This window comes from Lasioglossum baleicum, chromosome 9 (genome assembly GCF_051020765.1).
Source record: "Lasioglossum baleicum chromosome 9, iyLasBale1, whole genome shotgun sequence".
Taxonomy (NCBI): domain Eukaryota; kingdom Metazoa; phylum Arthropoda; class Insecta; order Hymenoptera; family Halictidae; genus Lasioglossum; species Lasioglossum baleicum.
In genome coordinates this window covers 15,962,722-15,980,879 of record NC_134937.1, presented here as the reverse complement: position 1 = coordinate 15,980,879, position 18,158 = coordinate 15,962,722, and the positions used below count along the sequence as shown (strand labels likewise).

The window sequence follows — 18,158 nt, the reverse complement described above, 5'->3', positions numbered from 1 at the left end:
TATAGGTCATTAATAGACTGCGGATCTTTATGCAAAATAAAAATCTTCTGCATTGATTGTGGGAAGCAGGAGGAAAATAAAAATTCATTTCATCCTTTAATGATTGCGCTGCATTAAAAACAACATTACAATATTCTTAAATTTTTCTAACCATTTCACCCAATCAATTTCTTCATAAATGCATAAAAATCTGCAGTCAAGTCAAGGGTGCTGGAAAGGAATGGTATGAAATTCTTTCTTTGAAAGACAAAAATTGATGTGTACAAATTCATCGAACGTGAAGAAAGGAGTCGACTTTTCTGGCTTTTTAAAATTTCTTAAAGAAAATTTTAGCTTCCCTGATGACGAATGGGTCGCCGTCAATTGCACAAAGTAAAAATGCACAGGCTGCGTTCGCGGGTCAATCGATTCAAGATGCTCGGCTTCAGGGATAAGCAGTCCTCAGGGGGCTCAGAACCATCGGGCTTTCTGTTATCCGGATCATAAATATTAGACAAGCGAAACAACGGGAGAGCTCTATTAAACATGAAACTCACAAGCGTTCTCGAAACGATAATCTCGGTAGTTGTTATCCGTGGGTTGCGCGTTACGTAGCTTCTGCCGGCTACAATCCCTCCCCTATCCTTCTGTTTTTTCCCTGGTTCTCCTCCACCCTCCTCTATCTCGTTCTGCTGCTTGCCGTTTTCGTTAGAGAAGGAAGGAGAGATGGACGGACAAGCTCTCGAGGAACACGACGATGCAATACACGGACAAAGTGCTTGCATTATTTCAAGTATATGTATACGTGTGCCCGTATTCAATAGCAAGCCGGTCGGCAGGGCATCCGACTATAAAGATATTACTTCCGAGTGTCCTGTGTATTTTCCAGGATAGAATTTCAACAGGAAGCAAAAAGACTGGCACGGCTGGCCGATCGGAATGTCGCGCGGCTACTCGGTGCCAGCCTCGAAGACGACCCCATGTGCATCGTATCGGAAAACGGCGAGTACGGGGATTTAAATCAATATTTGCAGAGCCACATCGCTGAAACGTCCACCGTGCACACTGCTAAGACCCTCAGGTACGACTAATTACAATCTTCCTACGTGGAAACAATTTTATATCGCTTCCCAGACGGGAACGGGGATTATCTCTTTCGCTACAATGGACGAGATATCTCGTTTTCCCGATGTCGAAGAGGCTACAGACGAGATATCTCGTCACCATCATGTCATACGTACGATGCTATGGACAAGATATCTCGTGTATCTGTATTATTGATTTGAAGTGTTTCATTTGAAAAGACTCGAGTAATCGATTTTTAAGATATGACATCGTTAGTGGAAGGTGGTTAAAGATATTTTACACAATTAGAGTTTTTATTGTGTATAGAATGCAGAGGGATAATTGTAATCAATGTAGAATGCAGATGATCTAATATTCAAAAATACAACCCACAGAAGAATACATTGTTTCTCGTGACTGAGGTAACATGTGTCACAATATCTATTTTGAAGCAACAAGTGCTTGGAAATGATCGGAGATGAAATTCCAACAAATCAATTGTTCTGCTTTTCTAAATGTTACACATTAAAATACAGCGAACTAGAATGAGATACAATGTTGAGAATTATACAACGTTCAGCTGAATTATAGAAAATACAAAAATCAAAATTTACAACACAGACTCTTCCGAAATATCCACTAATTAAAAGGTGATTATCAGAAAAATCAAATTGACACACCGCGAGACTCAGTATACAATTCTTACAAATAATAATAATAAAATTTACTTTCAATTTTATTGAAAGTGAAAGTGAATATGGCACGCGAAAAGAATTTTAAGTGGAAGAAGATTGAATCGACCAGGGTGATGCAATGCGAACGAAATAAAAATTTTAATTAATGGACGCCGATTGGTAGCCGGTTGAACAAAAAACAGTCGAGCTTCAAATAAATAACCTTTTTACCGATAATCGAGGCAGGGCAATTTTCCAGCGGGCATTTCGCAGTGTTCGTACACGCGGGGCAAATTAGTTTCATATATTACAATGTGTCAGTTAACCGTGCCGTCGGATGATGCTTGACTTTTTAATCATTCGGCAGCGAGGTAGCGGCGGGCGCGGCGTTCTCCCCGTTGTAACGCGCGTGTCCAATCGCGAAAATGAAACAACGGCGATTTTTCTTGTCGCTCCATCATGCGCGTGTCGAATGATATTCTAGCTAACGATGGCTCCCGTCCGAGAACAATGAACCCAATTTTTCGATTTTATCGTTGCGAGGAACGTCAGTTCCAATCACGTTCGAGGCGCGTGTGGAAATGCGGCGTGTCCGCGAATCAGTCGGAAGTGCTCGAAATACGAGAAATCGGCTGAAAATGAAAGGTGAACGACAGAGAAGATCATCGGTGCTGATGACAGCTGTCGGCGGACCGTGTTTTCCCGCGCGACTCGTTTTTCCAGCTACCATCAAGAGGAACGATCGCTCTTTATCTTCGCCGGCATTGATCATGCACTCGAATCAACGTTTCAATCGATGCTTCTTTTCACGCAACTTTCAAGTAACTTGCACGAGACGATTGCAAACAGATTGCCAGATTGCCGACTTTTTCGCGAATTTTTACCTTGATAAAAAATCAAAGTACAGTAGAACCTCGGTAGTTGCACGATACGATTGCAAAATGATTAGGGTAAACTGTACTATTGCTGGCACTGCAGTAGTTATTGGCACTTTTGATTTAAACGGCAAATATTAAGAATTCCCTGGTATAAAAAATCATTCTATATTGCTTCTTATTTATGTTTCAAAGCAACGTTGTAAGTTTTCATAACAAAGTTCCACATATTACTGTTAGCAACGCTGGTACATCCAGTAAGACCAACGGATGACCACAGTGCAGTGTAAATAGCGTTTTATTAAAATTTTCGTTACGAGTAAGTATATTTTATCGCTTTACAACTTAATTTCGGACTGTACTACAGATGTAATAAGTGCGTATATGACTGTACTATTTGTCTTACGATTGTTATTCACTGAATATATTTTACAATAAGAGATTTATGGCTCGTAAAACTGTTCGATTTGCTGAAAAATCTCTATTAGCTTATAATAATAGCAAGTTAAGCTCGCGTAAACATTTCAAAAGAAGATAAAAAGATTTTTACTACGATTTTGGCTTAGGGTGCCAATCATTGTACAGTTTATCCTACTAGACTGTGTATTTTTTGGCGAATTTGTTACTTCGTGGGTTACTCGATGATAATCAAAGTACAGTAGAGCCTCGGTAGTGGCACGACACGAAACGAAATTGGAAAAGCCTGAAACTATCGAGGTAACTAATCAACTGTATGAAATCTCCCACGTCTACTATATCGAGGCCTCGCTACTAGGCGGGGTAATACTACATGTAAAAATAAGTCGAAAAGAAACAAATACCATTGTTTACATTTGACGCCCCGTTTTTGAGAAAATCGAATATAAAGATCCGCCGGGTTCGCGTGCTTTAGACTCCTTTCTCCAGGATTGCAAGCGTGCGGGATTCGCCTTCTCATTTCTCGATAATACAAACACAGGGTTTCCAGTAGTCAAGAACACTAGCTAAAAGATCGATCTGGGACGCTATTTTTTTACGAGGCGTAATTTGCATTATTCGGCAGCGTAATTTGCATTATTTGGAAGCTATTTCCATAGCTACATGCTGCCGAATAAGGCAAATTACACCTCGTAAACGAAAAAATAGATCTTTTGAGGGAAATACCGCCCTAGATCGATCATTTATCTAGCGTTTTTAACTACTGAAAAACCCCGTGTTTGCATTATCGAGAAATGAGAACGTGAATCCCGCACCCTTGCAATCCTGGAAACGAGTCTACCGCCTTAATATATGCAGGAAATAAAATTAGTTGGTCATGGTCAGACACGAAATTTCTCCTATGAGATTTCGTCAGATCAAAAACGATGTATCAGACGAAAAAATGTTGTTCCTTTCGTTCGACTTATTTTTACGTGTAGAATCACCCCCTGTGTTCCATCCCTCTGTATACTGAAGACATAGTGTAACATGCAATTCCAGATCGAGTTACCGCAGGGAACGGGATACAGGAGAAGAGTTTATGCAAAAACAAAAACATGTGGTTTGACAGGGATCGGTCCGGTCGCAAACCAGCCTCCATCAAGCAAATCAATTCTGGAACAGACAGAATTAGATTACTGTTCTGGCGTCGAGTTCAAGTTACTTGATTCTGTTAATTAAACCGTCAACACAAACGAAACAGTTTCCCATTCGGTCTGCGCGATCGTTGTGCGGAGGGTCGACCGCGTTTTGCGGAACGCACGGTCTCGGGATTCCTGAAGCGGTTTCCGATCCATATTTTCGTCGATCAATTTTCAACCAGGGGGTGCCCCGTTTTCCGTCAACGATGCCGAAAATCACCCCACATCGACAACGATAAATTTTCACCGGAACGTTCCGCCGGAAACATTACTCCCGTTGTTACATAAACGCACACTAATTGAAATTTCGTGTTGCCCGCGGAATACCTGTCGCGGCAAAAATCGCCGGCCAATATTCCGCGAAAGAAAACAATGAAACCTCGCGTCCCGGTGTGTTTTTTCGGGTCCGGGGTGGGGGTGAGCATGTGAAAAAAAGGGAATTTGCGCTGAATCCGAATGAAATATATCGGCGCTCTTCATGAACACCCGCGTCCAACAATATTTACGCAGGTTCCGTTGACGTGGCTATCCCGCGGCCAAATAAATCTGTTCCACCGCGTAATCCGCTTACGACAATGTTAACCGGAAGAGAGTCGGCCACGTTGTACAGCTCGGAGCCTTTCTTGTTGCGTCAGTGTCCGCCATTAGAGGGCGCATGCTGGGATGAGTATAAAATTAAAAAGGCTCTGAATTATAACAGGAAACTTGTCGATCTTTGAACCTCTATAAATTAAAAAAAATCTTAGAGTCTGTGATTGTAAAGGGAGAATCGTCACCCTCGTGTCCCTCAATACAGTTTCGATCACTGTTTCATCGATTTATATCCCGTTTTTTATGAAACGGAAAAATAGAAATTGGAGAGTTTAATTGAAATTTTTTGTATTATTGTATCTGTATTATTTTTCGAAATCTAAAATCGTGTCGATTTTTTATGGTCAAATTGATACATTTCCCAAATAATCAAATGCATCGTAGATTTATTCGGGTACAAAATTTGGTAATGTTTCTAGGGAAGTTTCTGTCTAATGAACAATGGCTTGCAAATGTAGAAGCTTCAAGCTTTAAAATAAATCAAATGCACAAACATCGCATGAAAAATGTTTCGAAAATAGGTTCAACTACTTTTTGGAGTCGGTGCATTCGAAATTGCGTTCTTCCAAGCAAAACATCGATTCGCTTAGTAGTTTTCGGTGCACGCGTTTCGAGAAAAAAAACGTGCTTTTTCCATGAAACCGAGAGCATGCGCCCCCTTTAAACGGCGACGTGCCGTGTAACGACGATATTCGAGAATAATGGTATCGCGAGCGGCCGATTCTAACCGAAAAAGGGTTCATTGACTAGTCGGTTGCTATCGTTTCGAATGAAGGCAGTGGAAAAAAAGGGGAGCCGATAGTTGGGGAGGGGGAGGGGGGTGAAAGGGAAGAGAAAAAACCCCGTCGAAGTTTATTTCTATGGTGAAGAGAAATGAACGGGGAAACGATCGATCTGCGCCGGGCTTTTGTTGTTAATGCAAATGGTCGGTCGACGTGCGTCCGACTGTACTTTAAAGCGTCGTCATTTGCGGTATTGCGAGCCGATGCAAACGACCGGTCGTGTACATAACGCGATACGTACACGCGGAGAGCCGCGTACACACATAGACACAGGGTAGAGTTTCGAGGAGCAAACTTCAAGATGGAACCGCCTCCACCAAGGTTCTTCGTGTTGCAGTTTCGGCACGTTGGTTTACATGGCCACGCAAATAGCATCCGGCATGAAACACCTCGAGGAAATGGACTTCGTGCATCGGGATCTCGCCACAAGGTAACGACAGACAGTCTCTCCTCTCATAGATTACTTTAAGACTAACTTCGGCGATCAGTCATTCGTTCAACGGTACAGCCTGGTTCCCCTGCTCTTTGAGGAGAAAGCTAACCGGAAAACGCGTTTTCTCCAGGGCGAAAACAACCGCGAGCTGATACGGTTCCGAGGTTACCGTCGAAGTCGACAATTTTAACGTGCCAAAAGTTCCAACTTCGAATCGGGAGATGGATATTCGTATCTGTGGCGGTGCAGGCATTGGGGTTTGCCGGGAAAGCGATGTCGGTTTCCTGGGTCATTAATTCTATTAGTTGTCCCGGTTAGTTTTCAGACATCTTGTGCAAGAAACACGTTTATATTATATTAGAAGGGCGTTGCAGGTACTGCTGTTCGAGTTTTGTTTAGTAACTTCGTAATCTCGAAGATGGAATTTCAAGTGTAGAATGACTCCTTCTCATTTTTGCTTTACAATGTTGTTTAGTTAGGTACCACTTTAGAAAATTTGTATTTGATGTGTATCTATCTTATCACTTTTAAATAATTCGATGGAATAATGAGGATTCCTAAACCCTTGAAATTAATCCTTCTGATTAATTTTATAATGTAAATGCAAGTTTAAAGAGTTATTCTTATATGGACGTTAATTTTTCTTCTCGTTTTGTCTAAATCCAACCAGAATAGACACCCGAGTCAGCAGACCTGTCAAATTATCCAGCCCTTAATTGAACGAAGTACATATCAGATATAATTTCAAAAACTTAAATTGCTTCTTTCTCGCAATATCATATTTTCTATGTTATCAGATGTAAATGACTCTAGCGGAGACGATAGCAGAAAACTTTTCAAATATAAAAGTAACTTCGTGCTCGCCGTACATTCTACCGAGCTTAGATCGAGTCACCATTACTTCAAATATATTGATTCTTTTAGAGCTGGAGTTTGCATGAATTAAATTTAAAGGTTATTCGAAACAGTATAAAACGGCTCTGGTAGAGACTCGTTTCAAGTCAGTTCAGTGCCAGACGTATGATGAAGATTTCAAACAGAATGTTTCAATCATGTTTTCAAATATTAACCTTAATATTGATTAATTTTTTCTTTTGATAATCCATTGAAGACTAAAATTCTTTATCATTTCAGCTTTGAAGAAAATCACATGGCAAGAATAAAAAATCAATTGATAGAAATACTTAATTTTTAGAACACTGTAAAGTGAATTTTAATTATGAAATCACCAGACGGGTAAAAACGAGGTAGAGAACTTATAAAATCCTACTAAAAAACGACAGCTTCTATTTCCACACAAATAAAAACATTGTCTTCAATACATTTCAAATCTGTGAAATTCTATGAAATTGGAGACTGATCAGCTTTTCAGCAGGGTGTTTCCAGCTTGAATGGAGAAATTTCCGAGATATTCTGCGTACAAGTTGACCAGACTGTAGCACCCTGGTGTTCGTTCAGACCTCGGTGCCGCGCCGCGCCGCAGGTTTGATTTAGAAACTCCGTGTCGGGGACACAGTTGCTTCGGCCTGGCAGCGCCATTAAAACTGTACACGTCGGTGGGATAGCAGGGGTGGGTCACGTGTTCGAATTATTAACTCTAATCATAAAGTTTAATTATAATGCGCCGTGTCGCAGACGGGGAGGGGGGGGGGAGGTCGTCGTCGCGCATAAACGCGTAACTACGCGAGCTGCGCTGAAATTAATTGCCTGTTGATTTATAGAAACGAGTGTTGAGCCGAACGGTGCCAATAATCGGCCGGCCAAACGGCAAATAAAACCGTGTATATGAAACGGCGGAACTGGCACACCCTTTGACTCCTCTCCGGCGATTAAACATCGAAATCGCGCAAACAATTTGCACGCATTATCGCCTGCCGCGAAACCCGCCGCGAGAAAAACCCTCGCGATTCCGCTGCTACGAAGGGGGCAAACAGACTCACAAAACATTTAACGGCCCTGTTAACGCAAACGGGTATCCGGAACCCGAACGTGCACCCGCGACCGATCCTTTCGAATACTCTAATCATGTCGAGCTCGTTTGCGCGCGTAATGAGCACGATTGTTTGTAATTAATATCGCGAACAAAGCGTGAACATTATACCGACAGCGCGGCGTGGCGCTCTTCGTCATTTCACCGCGCAATTGAACGTCAAACGCATTTCCCCTGTTGTCCTTCCGCCGCGCTCAGAGATTAATTAAATCAATAAAATTTTCCAAAACGCGCGAACCACTCGTCCCTCCAACTCGCGCTTAAAGACCCTCTTTATTCCACAACTTCAAAAATTAGGCTTTCTTTCTTAGACGATCTTGCGATTTCAAAAGACTACTGCCTTTCTAAAATTTAGTCTAGTGTCGATGAGGTGTTCTTACGCAGATTAAAGCATATCTTTATTAAACAATTTTTGATAAAATCATTATTTCGAACAGCAGAACGGCAGAGTTTGCAATTAATATATAATATTTATATTCTTTAATCATTGAATCAACTACTGGGGTTAACGCAGCCACTCAAATTTATACTAATAATTATATAATGTGTATCTAAAATTATACTATCTCATTACGTCTCTATTTACCATTTCGATAGAGACGAATATCAAATATGATTTTGTTGAACTATTGCACTTTCGAGGTACATTTCTAAAGTCCACGTAATGATTAGTGAATCTAGGCCAGTGGTTCTTAACCTTTTCGAAGTCAGCGAACACTTGTGATTATATGAAAAATTTGCGTAACACCAAAATTAATGATCCAAAAAACAAACAGTAACATCCTGCGTAGAAATAAATATATTTTAGAAAATATATTACTAAATATATATAATTTATTTCGCGGAATTTCGCAGAACATTTGTAAAAAGTTCGCGGAATACCGGTTAAGAACCAGTGATCTAGACACATGTTTTCGAAATTAGAAAATATGTTAAATTCGTTTCTAAATATGCGCAAGAATTGTATAGCTTTGATTTTGGATGTGCGAGGAGAGCTTAACCGATCGCAGTAGAATATTGTCAGCAAGCTTGTCGGAAATCCGAGAGCCGACAGTGCTCCGCGGCTGGCGTAAAATAAAAGCGTCGCGGTAGCTACTAAACTGTTCCTTCATCCGCCACGGCATACGATAAACGCCCGGTTTTACGTGCAAATCAGCGCGAAACTTCGAACGACCATCGCTTCCGACGTGCTCGGAACCTTTCCGCCGCGAGCCGCTTAAAAGCCGCCCGCTTTGCGAGCCTCCAAATGGTCCTCCAGAATGCATCGCTCCGCCAGGCGTGGCTTTAACGCGCGCGGAAACGCAAAAGAGCAAGATGGGGACCAAGGATTTCCTTTAGAGAAAAACGTTCCACGTGATAGTTACCACCGTGTAAAGTGGTGAGCTTCGAATATACTCTATACCGCTCGTAACTATTCCCACGATTTTAACATTCAGACGCCGCCGGTGTCTCGACTCTGTTCAAAAGACTTCATCCTCTTTCATCTTCTGGCTAAGCTGTTAGTTATTTGGTGCGATGGGATGGACGAACTTCAGAGAAATATGCTCGGAAATAGTTGTAACAAAACTAGTTGTGAAAATCATAAATAGTAAAAATTCGATTTTAATTCGTCACTGGACTGCGGATCTTTATGGAAACCTGTATATTACCCAAATAGAGAATATATGACGATTTTTAATTTATTTTGACCGGGAGCACTTTTTTATTTGAGGAAAGACTGTTGTTCCTTTATTCTGTATTTTATTAAGTAATGAAACGGAAAATTTGCGCAAAGTTCTGCAATCTGTTTATCATTTGTAGAACGTTATTGTAGAGGATTATTCATGTTCTAAACGAAATTCGCGCGTTTACAAATAAAATGTATAAACCTTGGCACATTGGGGCACATCTCAAATAATATAATAATAATAAACGCAACAAACTGGAATAAAATTGACATTTATTGCTTTTGTGTGTGTAGTAATGACAATATTATAAAGTTATTCTATTTTCCCTGTGTGTTTTATGTTTCTCCTATTCAATTTTCTCGTAAATGCATAAAATCCGCAGTGTAGTGATCAGGTACAGCCTCGACGGCAACTTATAGAACTTCTTCAATAAATAATAGTATAATTTAAGAAGCTGAAGAAAGATTTAGAAAGTATCTGAAGAAAGAAATTGGATTGCATTCACTGACCGTGCAAAACTGGATATATCACGTTAGATAGGAATTCGTTTGACGGTACGATATTCGAGAATTGATAGATGCTATTGAGCAAACCGTTGAATTGACACCGCTACAGGAAGTTAGAATGGAAAGACGACATTGCTTATGGGCAAACCTGATGCATCGAGTTGAAAGCCCCGACCGAAGCAAGATCTTCGGAGAAGTTAGATCCCCCTCGAGATTTGTGAACCGTGTGCTAAGCACTTGTCCACGTATCTCCGACTGACAGGATAGGGGAACCAAAATAATCTACTCGGCCTTGCAGACGGATTGTCTCGTGAAATCTGCTCCCTCTTCTGTTGTAGTTGCTCTACTCGAAGTATCTACAAAAATAACAGGATCGAACGAATGACGAGAGCCAAATGGAAAACGGATTAACCGCTGAGAAATACACGCGAGCGTATTTCCTATATGTATAGTATTCTCTCCATAACTGTCGCAGAGGTCTTTACCGTAACTGTTAAAATTTTATCCACACCAGTAGGGGACCTCTAAAAACACTATGTTCAGCAAACTACAACTAATATAGCACTTCTACTAGAATTGTCTCTCGGCAGACGATGCGACAGTTACGGGGAGACTACTGTGTTCGTGAAGATTGTAAAAGTTAGCGCTGCTTACGTGGGCGAAATAAAAAATACAGCACTGCTGCAGCTGCTCGGGCATCAGCTGTTGCGAAAAAAAATGGAGATGTTGAACCAGTTATGGGCTTGTTGCAGAAACTGCTTGGTGAGCCGTGGTTATTCGGTGAAAGTGTCGGATCTTGGCTCCGGAAGGAATGCCTATGCCGCTGACTACTTCCGGGTGGAGGGCCGACCTGCACTGCCAATTCGGTGGATGGCTTGGGAATCCATGCTGATGGTAAGTAATTAATTAGTCTTTGATGGGACAGTCGGTCGGAATTTCGAGCGGCCGTATCGATAATTCAAACGGGTCTATTGGGTGAGCTTGTCGCGAATATCCAGGACGGTGCAACTTTACTATAAGGAAATCTAACGATGTACGAACATATTCATTCTTCTTAATATCGATCCACGATTAAATGTCTAAAGACCTACTAACTATACTAGAGTGCTTTTAATAACAAGTAAATGCAATTCCCTAGCATCTCTGCTATTTCAATTCTTTATTAAAATGTATTTAATTTTCTGACATTCCCCTAGCCGTAGAAATTTTTAATGCACTCGATTAAATGTTTCCAATCCCGAAATTTCAGACATATGTCCATTCACTCGTTGCAAGATGTGATAAAAATTAAATAAAGATGTGATAAATGAAATGTTTACATTTTTCAACTTTTTCGATTTAAACATCGAAACACGTGTATCATTAAGCGAGCAAATAATTTTAGTTGGTACGGAGTACCTCTGTCAATATAAGAGTGGGGTAATTAGTTCGAAAGTTTTTCTACGAACTACGAACCTAGAGTAGAAGGAAACTTACCCACGATGGTATCCGCAGCAAGTAATCACCTTAATGCATTCAAATTTCGTTTTCATGTTAGTTAGCATGCTGATTAACTTTATAGTTGCATTATAACTTTAAGTCAATTTTCAAGTACTCTGGTACAACTTGAAATATTTGTTAACATAAAACCTACCTTATCCTGAAAGTGACTTACAAAAATGGGAACATTGAATTTAGGTACTTGATCCAGTACGATTTTTAATGTGTCAATAATGAAATTTATTGAACCATGTCACACGGAAAAAGATTGTAATTTAAAAAACTGGTTAGCCTCAATAATTTCACGAAAGAGAGAAGAAAATTTGTATTTGTTTTAACATATTTAACGTTCATAAGATTGTTACATATTCGATTTCTTCTCTGAAACTGAAGAAATAGTTAACGATCTATTTCAGGACTTATATTTTTCTGTTAGTTCCCGAGTCCACAGCCTACAATTCAGTATCGTAGTGTTTTAAGCCTATCGAGCCTAATGCGAATCGCCCCGGTAACGTTCACCGAATTAAGTTTCGACACGATAGACCCGAACGGACGAATTGTATACGATTTCTATCGGTAGTCGAGGTCGGGGAAGGAAAAAAAACCGCGAGCGCGATCGAATGGTTTTATTTCGTACCGTTTCGGTCAGTGACGTTTAAATGGACCGTGGCTGCGCATCCGTGCGATGAAACTCGGTTTGGTTTTCGCGAATGCCTATCGTCCGTTGTTTTGCACGCTCGAAATCAAAGCCTCGCTTTTCGCACTCGAACAGATGAACGGTTTTTATGCTTTTTTCTCTGGGCGCGTATGCGCGTGTGTTTTTTTTCAATATTTGCTCTCAAGATTCGTCGATCTCGGTTTTAGCAAGCTGAAACAACAGCGATCATTGTTTAATAGCTGGCTTCCGAGCGCGTCTCGACCTGATTCGACCTCGAATCTGCCTCGATCCGGCTGGAAGCCATTTTAACCTTCCTCCTTGTTCAGAAACCCATCCACGCTGATCCACGGGGATCGGAGGAACTCGAAGTGGATTCAAACAGTCGGGAACGGGATAGAATGGGGGCGAACAGATTACGGTGCATTAAGTAGCTAATAACCTGAAACATTTGCTTTTTAATCACGATCGCGACTCCAATCTTTAGTAACCAATTTGCTGCGTACTATCTCCGTGCGAGCGGAAAACAGTAAATTGTTTGACTGCTTGCGCACGTGTCCTTATGCGTTTTGTACGTGATTTTAAAAATTATTACCCCCTGGTTTTCAGTCTTTTATCTCACGGTCCACTACAGGTGTACTTACAGGGTGCGGAAAAAAAGTTTGAAAACTTTCTACATAATTACTGTGCAACCAAATTTTTATTTATTAAATTGAACACGACAATAATAACATTGGAAATCTATAAAATTCGTGTTCTACAAAGTCTTTGTAGCAGGCCTCGGACGCTTCGGAAATTGATCAATCACAGCACGCAGCGTATTTTCGTCAATTTCGTTCCACGCTTTCTTCAAATCACGCTTCAACGACTCCACTGAGTTGTGAGGTTTAGCACAAGCTTTTGCCTCAAGAATCCCCCACACAGAATAATCCAACGAACGATCTCAACTTGACGTTTACTTTTCAAATGTAAGGAAATTATTCAAATTATAGAAGCACGCGTTTCTTCACGCTTGTCCATTTTACTTTAAAACAAATGAACAGACCACTTATACAATCATCTAGCAAATTGAATGACGGACGCCCTGATTGTAAAAATATACAGAAAAGATACATTTCTTTCGCAAATATCTCACGAGAAAAAGAGTTTCCGAACTTTTGCCGCACCCTGCATTACATTTTCACTTCATTTGTAATTTGTAACATATTATATTTTCAAGAATATTCCTATTAATTTCTATGATAGTATTAATATAAAATATTAGCCTTTTGAATGGATGTTATGGATGTTGAATAACTTCTACATACATAGACTCGTTCCGATAAAAGCTGACATTTAATTGAACATTTCTGGTTGATAAATAATTCTGACATAACGTTTTTACGGGACAACGAAACAATGTAATGACGAAAAACTCTGATAAACTGTCAGGTTGTCTAGCTCTCACGAGTCTAATTATAAATTAATGTCTTCAAGAATATCGACGACCATCCTTGAAAATAAATTTTCAGCTTTCCATAATTCCCAGGAATCGTAACATTGTAAATATGTAGAAGGTTTAACGCTGATCGAGACGAATCGCGCCCGTCGAAGTTCCCCGGGTCGAAATTTATCTAATGGCTTTGCGCCATGTGCACCGTGGGAATGTTCAAAGTAGCAAGACGGATGTCGCGCGATAGTTCACAAAGCCAAACATAGTCGAACATTTTTTCGCGGCCGGTAGGAGTCGATAGTTATCGCGTCGTTCTCCCGAAAGAAATATGAAGCGGTTCGCGTCGAGGCCGGTGCACGCGATGAAGTCGCGAGAAAACATATTCGGCAGAGCCGGGCCGCGGTGGATTTATTGGCAGCGCTTGTTATGCCAGTGTAACGAACGGGGCCGCGGCCGACGTATTTTATTCGACGAATCCTGGTTTTAATTTCTCGTTCGTAGCCGGCCGACATCGGACTGTCGATCCGCGAAACCGCGAAGCCTCATCCCGCTAGAACTGTCTGCGGTCGAGCGGCATTAGCGAATCGAGCTTATTCCCCGTGTCATCGCGGGACCCTAAAAGTCCCGACGAGGGTGCGGCTTTTTCCCTGCCCGTTACCTAGCCCCCGTTCCCTCCAGAACTCCCGCAATTCGTTTTCGATGTCGAGTAAATTTTTCCTACTTAACCGCCCGACAATCCAGACACGGTCCCTCTACTTACAAGGAAAACCCTTGCAGGTTTCTGAAAAATCCAAAAATAAGGATGAATTTTCGGGTGATAATAAACAATAAATAATTTGAATTCTTCTAGCTGCAATTTTCACACTTCTGTAATATAATTTTTATTATTGCAATTTATCACTTCATTGGGAAATTAAAGCGTATACAGGGTGTTTCCTTCATCTTGAAATATTTAAATATCTCGAGAAAAATGTTTTTGATAGATTCAGTTCTCGAGACATTTCAAGTTTTCGAGATAAAGGAAACACCCTGTATAATATTGAGAATCTAGTTTCCTTGTCATGAATTCTACTGTGGATGTTTTGTGCTGCACTTACAAGAAGCCCTTGCAGGCTCGTGAAAGAGCCAAAAAATGAGGGACATAATTTTCCTAATATAATAATTAATATAACAGTAATATAATTTTTACTATCGCGCAATTCAGAAAATAGAGAGTCGAGTTATCCTTGTCATAAATTCTACTGTGTTCGTTTACGAAGATTTTTAGTTGCACAGAGGAATTTATAGAATCAAATGACAATTATTTTTAATACTCAACTTCATTGAATATACCTGTTGATTATAACTTCTATCTGGATTTGGTTTGAACTAGACGCATCATGGTATCGAAAAAGTATTGGATGAAGCAAATACAATGATAAAACCCGTATTTGCAACGAAAATATTACCACAAGAATGAATTTGTATTTTTCGTATGAAAGAGTCTAACACTAACAATAAGTGCAGAGAAGTGTTTCTTAATCATCTCCTAACTCCATATTCTTGTTAGAGGATACACAGTTGACAGTCCCAGTGATTCTCCGCGAATGTTTCAAGAACAGAACGAGATTGGCTGTGTTTATCCTTCGGGAATCCCCGGAAACTCGAGTCATTCCTCGGGGAATACGGACACTCCTCCGACAATGTGGATTCTTCTGTGTTTCGGGGTCGCGAGTGAACCGTACGCGACAAGTGGAATAAGCCAGCTAGTGATCAGACACGACGCTGCACGCTTGAATACATCAGACTCCGTTTCTATCCACGTATGAGGTATATACTTCATTCCAATTTATACCAGTATTTTCGACGTTCCGAAGTTTTAATTGGTTTTTATAGCTAAATTAATTCGGAAAATGTGTGTGTGTGTGTGTGTGTGTGTGTGTGGATCAAATAAATGTCATTACTACATTGTGAATCTTTTTGTAAATTCCCATTTTAATACGTGATTTTATGAACAAATCAGGGAAATTACTTCTGTCATTCAATGAGACTCTTTGAGGTAAATAAAATTAGTGTTTTCTTTTTATTAATGTATCAAGGTATACAGTCTAGTCGTTGTGAACCACAGACGAATATTTGATGTTGAAATATTTTTATTTTCATTTCATTATTACTGATTGAACACATTTAATTCACGTAAAAGTTGTATGTTAAACTAGTTGATGAAATATCACGCAGGTTAGAAGGAAAACTAAATATCTTCGAAGTTGCCTGTTTTCTAATAAAAGTTTATTGAACTACAATGTGAGACTTTGATTTTGTCTCTCTGAAAAAGTCTTCAACGAAGTTATTCAAAGAATGTTGCCCATTGAATACGTAAAAGAGGGTATACAATGAAGCTAGTATATGAATAAATTGAAAAATGCGTGCACGGGATACAATTTTCAGTGTTAAAGAAACTGATCCTTTGACATTGGCTCTTTGAAACAACAAACCCCCTTAGAATTCTCGAAATGAAACCGCGCATTGTATTCTCTAAAACGCGTATGGACACGGATTTCAAGCGGCGCTTCCCTTTAATTTCAAACGCCACAAGCATCCCTGAAACCGGTTGAACGTACGGTTTTCCAAAACGTATCTAGTTATATGGTCCTTTGGCGGGTAGCTCTAAACAGTCGTTCTATACACTCTTTCCAATTGGCGCAGTATCTTCAAACCGAATGGATCGGTGTGGTCGAGTTGTTTGTTCGAATTGTGGTTCACTTGAACTTGTTGAGAATCGATTACCTAGAAATCTGTTCGATACGTTTGCTTTATGGTGTTTTGACCGTTTGCAAACGTTACGAATTCGCGAAATTGTACTGTGCTATAAGGATTAAATGCTTTTGTATTTTATGTTGGGGAAAATAAATGGTTAGTTTAAACGTGTACAACTTTATCATGATTTTAGAGAAATTGTTGTATGTTGTTGTATGAAAAGATATTGTGTCATTCATTTTAATCTTGTTCACTTTTGCTCATTTACGAGAATATAATATTTGCAGCACATTCTAATTACAATAACGAATTCGTATAATAATGATCTATTTTAAATAAGTCACTAAAAAAATGCAGTGTCATATTTTTCTATCGTTGGGAGTTACGTTTGTGAAATATTATTATATCTCCAGAGGTTGGCATGAAATTTTTAAAAATTGAATTCAATTGACCAATAAGACTTATCACAACATAAAAATGATAATACTGAACCGTTTTAATGCATTAAGATTATTATAAGAGGAATAGTATTAAAAACGCTGTGAAGTATTAAGTTGTCTAAGATAATGAAAATAATAGTGGTATGAATAGATAAAATCTATATATATAGAGTATTAAAAAAAATTTGGAATACTAGATAAATTGAATAGAACGCCAAATAAATAAAAATACAGTTAAGCAGCAAGTTTAATAAAATCGAATTTTGTTGAATAAAGTGAGAATTGCATTTCAGCTTGCTAGAACAAAAAATACTGAAAGACTTTTTGGCGAGGCGAATATTTTACGAAGGGGGAACACAGTAGATCACGCTAAAAGCAAAGTTCGCTCGAACGTTCATCTCGCCGCAGTTTCAGCTGGTTCCGTTCCTAGATCCGAGTGCCGATCGACTTATCAACAGGGGGCCATTACCATCGGAAATCGCGTATGAATGAAATCCGTGCAGCAGCAAATTGATAGCTAAATGGTAATTCGAGTAAATGGGAAACGAGCGGTCGATATAGTATTTTGCCGGTCGTTCACGTAGTCATTTCAAATTGACTGCGATCGTTAATGTTTCATTATTGCCATCGTTTATCGGGGTCTCCACCATTGTGCCGCGCTAATGAAACGAGGCCAGTTCGGCGCGCGAAACGCTGCGCCGTTTCAAGAATTATTCGGAATTAGCGTCGATTTAATGATTTAACGCTCAACTTTATTAAGTTGAACGTCGGTGCGAACTAATGTCCCACGATCGACCTGTCGTAAACTTTACGACAGCCAGTGCTCGACTCGAATCACTTCGATATTAAACCCGTTGCGTGGCTGGCAAGTAAATAGCCAAGGAGCGTTTCTCACTGCGGAACGAATTCTCTTTTCTAATTCTCGAGACGATACTGTAAAGCGATAGGATTCGATCGATCCACTGAAATCGACTAATATCAATCTCCTAATTCTATTTATTCATAATATATTTTGTGTATTGAATTCAACTATCACCAATAATTTTGTTTCCACTTTATTTCACGTTAGTTGTCACATTGAAATTAACTTTATTCGATGTAACGTGAGATCTATACTGCAGTGATCGGGAGAAAAATATTTTTGAAAATTGAATTGGAATGTAGTGATGCATATGGATGTGCCATTGTGTTTCTAGTACATATTTGTGATTCGGTACGACGTGGCCTACATCTCTATTCATTTTTCTTCACACCAC

At 39.8% G+C, this 18,158-nt stretch overlaps 1 protein-coding gene across 6 annotated transcripts in view; it reads left to right on the top strand.

Moving 5' to 3' along the window:
* Positions 1-18,158, top strand: part of Ddr (discoidin domain-containing receptor 2) — a 334,142-nt gene that overhangs the window by 300,396 nt on the left and 15,588 nt on the right. For all 6 annotated transcript variants that reach the window (XM_076429974.1, XM_076429972.1, XM_076429976.1 and 3 more), the window contains 3 exons: positions 869-1,060; positions 5,902-5,994; positions 10,913-11,054. In XM_076429974.1, coding sequence (XP_076286089.1) covers positions 869-1,060; positions 5,902-5,994; positions 10,913-11,054 — 427 coding nt within the window. The remainder of the gene's footprint in view (positions 1-868; positions 1,061-5,901; positions 5,995-10,912; positions 11,055-18,158) is intronic.